The 10,388-nt window shown below is 37.6% G+C and overlaps 2 protein-coding genes across 6 annotated transcripts in view; both read right to left on the bottom strand.

The window, feature by feature from the left end:
* ccdc125 (coiled-coil domain containing 125) overlaps window positions 1-707 on the bottom strand; it is a 9,414-nt gene extending 8,707 nt beyond the window's left edge. For all 3 annotated transcript variants that reach the window (XM_051696512.1, XM_051696513.1, XM_051696511.1), the window contains exon 1: window positions 387-707. The gene's annotated coding sequence lies outside the window, so the exon portion shown is untranslated. The remainder of the gene's footprint in view (window positions 1-386) is intronic.
* Window positions 708-1,318: 611 nt separating this feature from the next.
* On the bottom strand, window positions 1,319-10,363 carry LOC127439986 (cell cycle checkpoint protein RAD17-like). Of its 3 annotated transcripts, none has more exons than XM_051696316.1 (17): window positions 10,224-10,363; window positions 8,128-8,213; window positions 7,656-7,904; window positions 7,253-7,330; window positions 6,972-7,134; window positions 6,597-6,733; window positions 5,510-5,562; window positions 5,294-5,416; window positions 5,076-5,145; window positions 4,732-4,843; window positions 4,327-4,518; window positions 4,077-4,162; window positions 3,848-3,994; window positions 3,548-3,694; window positions 3,311-3,431; window positions 2,999-3,056; window positions 1,319-1,980 (listed from the first exon to the last, which is right to left on the bottom strand). In XM_051696316.1, the coding sequence occupies exons 2-17, from the start codon at window positions 8,170-8,172 to the stop codon at window positions 1,713-1,715; spliced, it is 2,049 nt and encodes a 682-aa protein (XP_051552276.1). In that variant the 5' UTR covers window positions 8,173-8,213; window positions 10,224-10,363; the 3' UTR covers window positions 1,319-1,712. The 3 variants fall into 3 exon arrangements, with proteins under 3 accessions (XP_051552276.1, XP_051552277.1, XP_051552278.1); XM_051696317.1 differs by having other exon boundaries at window positions 1,319-1,959; XM_051696318.1 differs by lacking the exon at window positions 5,294-5,416.
* Window positions 10,364-10,388: the final 25 nt, after the last annotated feature.

The following is a 10,388-nucleotide window of genomic DNA, read 5'->3' as shown; positions in this document are numbered from 1 at the left end:
CACGACATTCTAATTTATTGAGATGCACCTGTATATAAATATATGTGTGTGTGTGTATATATATATATATATATAGATATATATGTGTGTGTGTGTATATATAAATATATATGTGTGTGTGTGTATATATATATATATATATAGATATATATGTGTGTGTGTGTATATATAAATATATATGTGTGTGTGTCTATGTCGCACGTTATTAAAACTTAAAATCTATTAAAAAATAAAATAACGCCTGACAGCTGGGACAGCTGGCATGCAAATGTTAATAGAGCTCGATCTGCCCACACGATATACATTAACCGATTAACACAGAACTAATTTTATATAGTTTCTGAGAGTGTATCAGTCACCCAGACGAAAACAGAAGCATTACTAACCTTTACGGAAGAACTGTAGGCGACGAGATGTATTTGTCGCTAAAAAGAACAGCGGCGAAAATGTTCTTGCGTCCGTCAGCGCTTTTTTCAATAGCTTTTCTATGTAAACATGCGTTACATGGACGTCTTTGACCGTTGCGCGTCGTCTTGTTGTTTTTTCTTTTCAGAGTCTCGCACAGGAGCGTCGCGTCTTTTTAGACGCCGTGTCAAGTTAAAAAGAACTTCCACTTTGAAACGCGTCTCCATACACCTGCGTGCATTCTGTTCTATTCGTTGCACTGCGTCTAGCTTTTTTTTCTTTTAACGGAAAAACAAATTCAGTGTGAACGGCCCCTTATAGGGGCGTGTCCAATCCGCAACATTTGTTTCTTTACCGAACAACGTCGGTGTTTTTCACCCCTTACAATACCAGGCATCCACCAAGACTCTCGGCCCCCAATTTGAAACACATACATTTATAAATAACTAACAATAATAACTTTTATTAATATCATTCATACATATATATATATATATATATATATATATATATATATATATATATATATATATTATAAAACTTTTATATTGAATTATTTTCTTGACTTTTCTCTTTTACCTGGAGGATACTACAATCTCAGTTTCTTATCCTGGTTCAATAAACATCGCCGTTACAATACTAAAGACCTTCCACATAGACACAAAACAGAGGCAAAGATGACATGAGAGGTTATTTTTTTCTTTCGAAAACTTTTTAAAATAAAACTATGTTAGATTCACCACATTTTGAAATATACAGGATGCGTTTATGTTTTCATTACCTTTATATATGGCTCCAAGGACCACCAGCAGTATCTTCAGGAATCCCAGTACCAAACCCTGTCTCTACAGTCACAGAACTGGATTCAGAGATTTTCCCAGTAAATAAATGACAACCTAACAAAGAGCCCAACGAAGTTGCAAACATTGATTTATTGCAATCACTTCTTAAACCGAAGTGTAGATATGTCTACTTTTCAGTCCCAGAGCATTTTTATGTTATACTGCGACAACATAAAAGCTTTAATTATGGCTGTAAATGTACGATCTTCTAGATTTACAGACACTTTCACTAATACCCTTAGAACAAACTGCTGAGAAACAGTGTACATGAGACAAATGTTTCACCACAAGAACATATAAACAATTGTCAACAGCAGCACATTGCGTTGAAGCACAAAATATCAAAAACTAACTAATAATTTCCATCTTAAAATAAAGAAAAAACTGTGACCTAGAGGTACAACAATTGCATCAAGGCAGTGAGTGACATTAAATAAGTACATTTAAATCATGACAGGTGATTGGTCAATCACTGTCAAATTCCTCAATCAAGAGGTCTTCCTCATCTAGAAAGGCTTCAGTGCTTGTGAGTTGGGGCTGGCTAGCAGAAATTTCCCCGGAAGGATCCTGGTTGTTTGGAAGATTAGACTCAGTTGTGGCATTTCCTGATGTGGTACCTGGGTCAAGAGACTGAGCACCAGAAGTGTCTTCATTGTCACTTTCAGTATCCAAAATGCCAGGGTCTTTGTCACCAAGTGCTTCAAGTCTCAGCCTGCCAAGAATGATATTTGAACTGTAAAAGAATGTTTATTATTCCCAGAAAATACTGAATATATATAAAACTGAAAACTAGATTTTACACTTAAAGGGATAATTCATCCAAAAATGAAAATTCTTTCATCATTTACTCAACCTAATGCCATCCTAGATGTGTATAACTTTCTTCTTTCTACAGAACACAAATTAAGATTTTTAGGAGAATATCTCATCTCTGTAGGTCCATTCAATGTAAATGAATGGTGGCCAGAACTTAGAATCTCCAAAAATCCCATAAAGGCAGCATAAAAGTAATCCATAAGACAACAGTGGTTAAATCCATATCTTCTGAAACAATGTGATAGGTGTGGGTGAGAAACAGACCAATATTTAAGTCTTTTACTATAAATATTCACTTTCACAGTTTTCATTTTTGGCGATTCGCATTCTTCGTGCATATCGCCACCTACTGGGCAGGGCTGGTAAAAGGTGGAGTTTTATAGTAATAAGGATTAAATATTGATCTATTTCTCACCCACACCTATTATACTGATTCTGAAGACATGGATTCAACAACTGGAGTGTTATGGATTACTTTTATGCTGCCTTTGTGTGCTTTTTGTAGAGAAAAGTTCTGGCAACCATTCACTTGCATTGTATGGACCTACAGAGCTGAGATATTCACATCTGGGATGGCATGAGGCCAGCACCAGTCCTACCCCAATTGGCTCCCTAGGCGAGACCCTCCAGTCAACCTGTATGTATGTTCCGTGGGGGGCGCCACAACACATTATCGTAACGCACAGGGCGCATTTTGTTCGACACAGATTGGACACATGCTAAAATTTGCTCAGTAGATTGGCGCCCCCGATGCAATGCCGCCCTAGGCGGTCACCTATGTCACCTGATGGGTTGACCGGCCCTACATGAGGGTGAGTAAATGATGAGAGAATTTTCATTTTTGGGTGAACTAACCCCTTAAGGTAAATATAGGATATTTTATAAAGCTTTAAAATGCGATATTACTTCAAAAAAAATCGTCAAGTGTATCTCACCTGCCAGGAACCCTCCTTTGAGAAAGATGACCAACATTTTGGATGAAGGTTATCTGAGCTGATAATAGAAAGATGAATCTATATTAATTCACTTAAAGAATAAGAAGACCAAGCAAAATATTGTATGAGGAGAAACAGACAATTCGATTTTGACCACTAGTTTTGCTTGCTTGTCTACAAAGCAGGAAGAGAATAAACAAACTTTACTTCTTCTGAAAGACTGAAAGAATGTGCAGTTTGATTAAATATTTGTTTTCACTGCTGGATAAATGTAATTCGGCATTTGTATATCTTGCTGATGCTGAAGTTCACCTTGATTCCTCAGTGGATTAGTGAGCTTTGCAAGGTAAGGCACCAGTTCTGTCAGGAGGCTCACAGGGGTAAGGCAGAAATTTATGAAGAGTGAATGTGCAGTCATGTAATTCTCTCGATACTGTCACAAAAACATTGAGAACAATAATTTCAGCAGCTCTTAAAGAGGCAGAATGTGTGTTCAGCATAAAGCTGTGTCACTTCTACTTATCCTGATAACAAAGAAATATTGTATACCATCTTGTTTATGTATAACCAATGGGGTTTATGAAGAGGCTTGAAACCGGTTGTGGACTGGCTGCTGGCTTGTGCTCTGGAAGAGTTGGAGTGCATAAGCCCTCTAGTGGCCACTGATGATCCATACTCCAACATGGTAGACCTTGACTGTGAAAAGAGAAACACCATCACAACAAAACAAAGTTGTTGCCAAGATACTACTAAATGATAGACTTCAGGGATCAAATGTTACATCCACAGTATAGAGTAACCATCCATATCCCAGTGTCATTATGGAAGTCCAACAGCATTTGCGCTCACACTCCATTCTGCTGTCAGGAAGTCAGCATCAGAGAGGTACTCGCTGGCCCGTGCTATATCCTCCACGTCAGAGAAGAAGTCGAGGTAGTTCTGATGCAGGTAAAGGTTGAAGAACTCACCAGACATGTGAGAACGCTCAATAACAAGCTGGGGAAGTAATTGCAACTTTATAAGAATATTATTTAAAGAATTTGAAAACTCTTTGGTGCATTATACAGCAGGTTAATACTTCTGGATCAACAAGCAGTTTGTCCCTCTGATGCTCTGTTAGGTGTGGAGGCAGCTTGGGTGCTTGGGAACTTTCATCGCTTTCACCTTAAAATGACAAGAAATCCATTAGTATAAACTGAATGAATTTACATCCACTTCATGATGTAAATTTCAAATCAAAGGCCTCACGGAATAACATTTTAGAGAATGTCACTCAGATGCAAAATGCGATGCAATCGCATGCAAAAATGAGTTTGAAAAGGACTAACGTTTGCAGTAGAGGATTTTCCCTAAAGCTCTGAAGAGGAAAAGTGAGGCATCTTTCCCTCCAATAGCTGGGCTTTCAGCCTGCATGCATGTGGAAGATTTGCTCCTCCCCTTTGCCCTTACAGCAGTTTTTACGGAGGAGGACTTGCTCTTCTTCGAAGCCCAGAGGGTCTTCTCCAGACAATTGTCTGATCCTTGAAAAGCATGATTGCATTATTATATAGTTAATATAATTATTTTAATTAAAAAAATAAATTTAAAAAAATTATTGGAAAAAACAAAAAAACCAAACAAAAAAACACATTATTCCATCATAACTTCTTGGACAAGAATAAATAAGTGACAGGAATTAACAAATCTGAAAGAACTACACTTTCTAAGGTATTGTTTATTAAAGATTTTCTCACCAGTGAATGAGGAAAACTGCAAACTGTTGATGGCACTGCGAATATCTCCTGAGCTTCCAGAGCAGAGAAACTCTAAAGCAGTTTTATCAGGAAGAGAGATCCTGCATGAACTCTGCAAACAAAAGTTTAAAAAAAGAGATAGAGATGTGCTGCTTAGAGAACAATAGGGGATCACAGAGCCATAAACATCTGGGCTACGTTTCCCAAAAGCATCGTAAGCCAAGTAGATCGTAGAAACCAATGGTGCCAATGGTCTCTACGATCAACTTAAGCTTGCAATGATTTTGGGAAACACAGCCCTGCTCAGATGGAACGAATTTTAGAAATAAAACCACACAATTTACCTTTCTTGCCTCGATGGTCACGATACAGCTTAGAACCTTCATCATGCTGGTGGGGGACACAGGGTTAAAACTGAAATGGAGAAATAATTAACTAAACTGACCACAGGATGTTGAAATACAGGATAGTTTTGCAGTCTTGCTGAAGGTTCTGAGTATATATTGCTTGAATGTTTGTACCAACTAAAAACTTATGAAAACATAATTGGTTAAATTCCTACCAAATATTGTGAATTTTGAGTTCATGCAGAACTTCCTTAAAGAGAAGTCTAGAGTTCTTGTCCCCACTTAGGCTATCAGACACAATAAAGACCAGAGGGCACCGGCCAGTCTTACTAAACTGTCTGAATGAGCAAGAAAAACAATGCAAATTCCATGTTAGACCCCAATCACTAACTGCTATTAACACTGCTTCACAGTAGAATGCTAACACTCACCTGAGTATATCATGCAAGCACCCTGGATGCCTATAGAACTGGTTTGGAAATTCCTGAGTTAAACAAAGAAATAATAAAAAAGCGTCACTGACTTTTCACAATTTTCATTTAACACAATTTATTTTATTTTCCTTTTTTCCTACTTCCAATCCTATTTGATAGTTTAATAGTTCTATTTGATTCTATTTTTTAGTTTTTTTTGGTGATTTAAAGAGATCATTTTCATTCCAAAAATGAAAATTCTCTTATAATTTACTCACCCTCATGCCACCCCTGTTGTGTATGATTTGTAGAAGCTCTGTAGGTCCTCAAAATGCATGTGAATGGTGGCCAGAACTCTGAAGGTCCAAATATCACATAAAAGCAGTATAAAGTTAAGCCAATCAACAGGTTTAATTAATGTCTTCTGAAGCGATCCAATCGGTTTTGGGTGAGAACAAACGAAAATGTAACTTTTTCACTGAATATCATGCTCTAGGCATGATCATGATTTCAAGCTCGATTACACTTCCTAGTGCTTGACCATGTCCAGAGTGTTAGATGGCGCTATAGGAAGTGTAATCGAGCTTGAAATTACAATCGCCAAGGAGAGTGCTGTCAAGATTTATAGTGAAAAAGGAATTACATTTTACATCTCACCCAAAACCAATAAGATCGCTTTAGAAGACATTGAATAAACCACTGGAGTTGCATGGGTTATTTTTATGCTGCCTTTGTGATATTTGGACCTTCAGATTTCTGGGCACCCATTCACTTGCATTGTGAGGACGTACAGAGCTGAAATATTCTTCTACAAATCTCTGTTTTGTGTTCTGCAGAAGAAAGAAAGTCATACACATCTGGGATGGCATGAGGGTGAGTAAATAATGAGAGAATTTTCATTTTTGGGTGAACTATTCCTTTAATGGTCTAATTTTTATTTATTTATTTTTTACTTTCCCAGCACTTTCTCTTATCTGCTATTATGCAAATATGCCTTATATGCATAAAAAAAAAACAGCTACACGGCATGCTGCTAGTTTCTACATAAATCAAAATATATTTCAAAACCATAGCTGAATTATTGAAGAGTGGTTATGTAAAGCACCTCTATAAGAATGATTTTTCTGTCTTCAGACAGTTTCTCTCCACTCATTTGTAGACGGTTGTATTTATTGGCTCTCAGCAGGAACTCTTGGAATAACCCTGTCTGCGAGCTGCCATGGAAACGATTAAACCTTGACTCTGTTTTAGGAATAAAAAAGGTCAAATGAACATCCAAGCTGATGAAAATACTCTGAGAGAGCAGATGGTGATAACTCCATTTAGACATGATTCTGATGAATACACACTTTTAACTTGTTAAAAATAGGGGTGTTGTACTATTCCCATTCACCAAACAATGATGAGCATTTTCACTACATGTACACTAGTCAAGTAGTAAGCAAGCTTTCAGGGCTCATTTGAAACATTATTTCCTGACCTGGATCAAAGCTTTCTGTGAACATATCCTCTGCTTTGTACTGAGAGGTGGTGGAGGGATTAGACCACTCTTGGATCTGAAAACCCAAATCCTTGGCAAGAACTTGAACAGTGGCAGTCTTCCCACATCCAGAGGGGCCAGTGAGCAACAGAATGGCGCCACCCTGTGGAAATGTCATAAACACAAGGACCATATAAAAAAACAACAACTATGAAAAAATATTTTCAAATGATAAGGATGAAAAACATATATCATATAATCACATGGCATAAATGTCAGACCTTTATTGATTTGTCCAAATGAACTCTCAACCAGCTTTCAACTTCCTCGACTTTCTTTTTGTGGATTGCCAATTCAGCCTATAAGAGAGAAAGAAGTATTTCAAGCAATACGTATACTTGTGGATTGAGATAAACAATGGGAAAAGGTTTGGCACCAGCTAAACATGCATTCTCAGAATTAAAGAGTATTGGTGAACCAGATAAGGGGTGCGAAGAACTTCTCCTCAAAATCTGCTTTGCTGCAGAGATTAGATCTAACATTTAACAAACACACATGGACCATGTCATCAGCTTTATTTGAAACATACAGAGATTTGTGTCAGAGAGTGGTTGGAAGTAAACTGCAGGAAGGTAGATTTCCAGTGACTGGATTGAGCATCCCAGACCTACACAATTTCAGTACCTGTGATTGGGGAGCATGCATATCCACCCAGGGTTCATGTTGGTCTGTTTTCAACGCTTCACTTTGTACACTGGTTTCGTTGTCGGACACATCTACTTTCCCTTTCCTGGATGTTTTTCCTGTTTGTTCCCTGGTAGAAGACCACCTGGAAGTCTTGCTTTCCCCTGAAAGTGGTCCTTTATTCAAGGTCCTTTTCACTACCGAACCTCCCAAAAATTCACCAAATGATGGTTCCACCCAGCTCTTTATCTAAACAGAAAGATGAAAGCACAACACAGATTATAGTTGACCATAGCCTTAAAGATTCAAACATCCTCTAATATTATTTCTCACTGGCACCAAGTGTGCCAATTCAAATCTATGGAAGTAACTTAATGATTTCAAAGACATTCTGTGTGTTTTCAGTATTACCAAAGAAAGACTGACCACCAAAACATTCACAAACCACTAAGTACATTTACAGATCACATACTTTTCCAGAGGACTGCTTTCCTGCCAGAGACAGTTTTGACATCATCAACTCTGACGTCCCATTCAGTTACTCCATGCCAAATTGTGCTGGGGATCAAAATTACATCATTTATAAAACTATATATATATATAGACATACATACTTATGAGGGGCGAATAGTAGTAAATGTAGCTGTAAATAGACTTTCATCAATAATCACAAGTGAAGCAAAGAAAGCAATATTTATATACATTTGAAGTTAGAAGTTTACATACACTTTGGTTTAAAAAAATTTTAAGCACTCCACAGATTTCATATTAGCAAACTAGTTTTGGAAAGTCATTTAGGACATCTACTTTGTGCATGACACAAGTAATTTTTCCAAAAATAGTTTACAGACAGATTGTTTCACTTTTAATGGACTATATCACAATTCCAGTGGGTCAGAAGTTTACAAACACTAAGTTAACTATGCCTTTAAGCAACTTGGAAAATTCCAGAAAATTATGTCAAGCCTTTAGGCAATTAGCTTCTGATAGGAGGTGTACTGAACTGGAGATGTACCTGTGGATGTATGTTAAGGCCTACCTTCAAACTCAGTGCTTCTATGCTTGATATAATGAGAAAATCAAAAGAAATCAGCCAAGACCTCAGAAAAAAAATTGTGGACCTCTACAAGTCTGGTTCATCCTTGGGAGTAATTTCCAAATGTTTGAAGGTACCATGTTCATCTGTACAAACAATAGTACACAAGTATAAACACCATGGGACCATGCAGCCATCATACCGCTTAGGAAGGAGATTCATTCAGTCTCCTAGAGATGAACGTAGTTTGATGCAAATCAATCCCAGAACAACAGCAAAGGACCTTGTGAAGATGCTGGAGAAAACAGGTAGACAAGTATCTATATCCACAGTAAAATGAGTCCTATATCGACATAACCTGAAAGACTGCTCCGCAAGCAAGAAGCCACTGCTCCAAAACCACCATAAAAAAGCCAGACTACAATTTGCAAGTGCACATGGGGACAAAGATCTTACTTTTTGGAAAAATGTCCTCTGGTCCGATGAAACAAAAATTGAACTGTTTGGCCATAATGACCATCGTTATGTTTGGTGGAAAAAGACTGAGGCTTGCAAGACGAAGAACATCATCCCAACCGTGAAACATGGGGGTGGCAGTATCATGTTGTGCGGGTGCTTTGCTGCAGGAGGGACTGGTGCACTTCACAAAATAGATGGCATCATGAGGACAGAAAATTATGAGGATATATTGAAGCAACATCTCAAGGCATCAGCCAGTGGGTCTTCCAAATGGACAATGACCCCAAGCATACCTCCAGGCAAGATGGCTTAAGGACAACAAAGTAATGGTATTGGAGTAGCCATCACTAAGCCCTGACCTCAATCTGATATAAAATTTGTGGGCAGAACTGAAAAGTTGTGTGTGAGCCAACAAACCTTACTCAGTTACACCAGTTCTGTCTGGAGGAATGAGCCAAAATTCCAGCAACTTATTGTGAGAAGCTTGTGGAAGGCAACCCAAAAAGTTTAACCCAAGTTAAACAATTTAAAGGCAATGCTACCAAATACTAACAAAGTGTATGTAAACTTCTGACCCACTGGGAATGTGAAATAAAAGCTGAAATAAATCATTCTCTCTACTATTATTCTGACATTTCACATTCTTAAAATAGTGATCCTAACTGACCTAAAACAGGGAATGTTTTCTACGATTAAATGTCAGGAATTGTGAAAAACTGAGTTTGAATGTATTTGGCTAAGGTGTATGTAAACTTCTGACTTCAACTGTAGACATAGCCACAAACATTTAAACTTCTGCAAAGCTAAACAGCATGATATACCAGGTAACTGGATTATAGAAAAACATTTCAGAGAATGTCCTAAAATATAGAGAATCTAGCTTAAAAAACGCTTTATCGGGTATCATAGCCACGTTTAATTGTCAGAATTCAGTAAATTCCGAGTTCTGACAGTAAATTAGTTAGTTAGTTAGTTTGACACAACACTAACGCTAGCAGTCAAAGGCAGGTTTTCTGGCCAAATCAACAGAACTGTGGTAATTATATTGTATAGACACTAAAGTTCTAACTCACCTCATTCATTTCTACAGATAGCTTCTGTACAACACAATGTTGTTAACTACTGAATGTTGCATGTAACATGTAACATTGTGCTAGCTATCACTTTAAATTTAAAATTGAACCGATCCGCCCCTCTGCTGGTAGCGCGCACTGATGATGTCATCAACTCGACCCGCG

Source organism: Myxocyprinus asiaticus, chromosome 4, assembly GCF_019703515.2.
Source record: "Myxocyprinus asiaticus isolate MX2 ecotype Aquarium Trade chromosome 4, UBuf_Myxa_2, whole genome shotgun sequence".
In the NCBI taxonomy this organism is placed as follows: domain Eukaryota; kingdom Metazoa; phylum Chordata; class Actinopteri; order Cypriniformes; family Catostomidae; genus Myxocyprinus; species Myxocyprinus asiaticus.
The sequence above is the reverse complement of the archived record's forward strand: the minus strand, read 5'-3'. Positions and strand labels throughout refer to the sequence as shown.

Excerpts from the sequence above, each read along its gene's own strand:
- LOC127439986 (XM_051696316.1), bottom strand. The coding sequence starts at position 8,172 with ATGATGTCAAAACTGTCTCTGGCAGGAAAGCAGTCCTCTGGAAAA. Across the intron at positions 5,146-5,293 it reads CTCAAAATTCACAATATTTG|TTTTAACCCTGTGTCCCCCA; the intron begins GTAGGAATTTAA and ends TCTCCATTTCAG. Across the intron at positions 3,695-3,847 it reads TCCTGACAGCAGAATGGAGT|TCAAGGTCTACCATGTTGGA; the intron begins GTGAGCGCAAAT and ends CTCTTTTCACAG.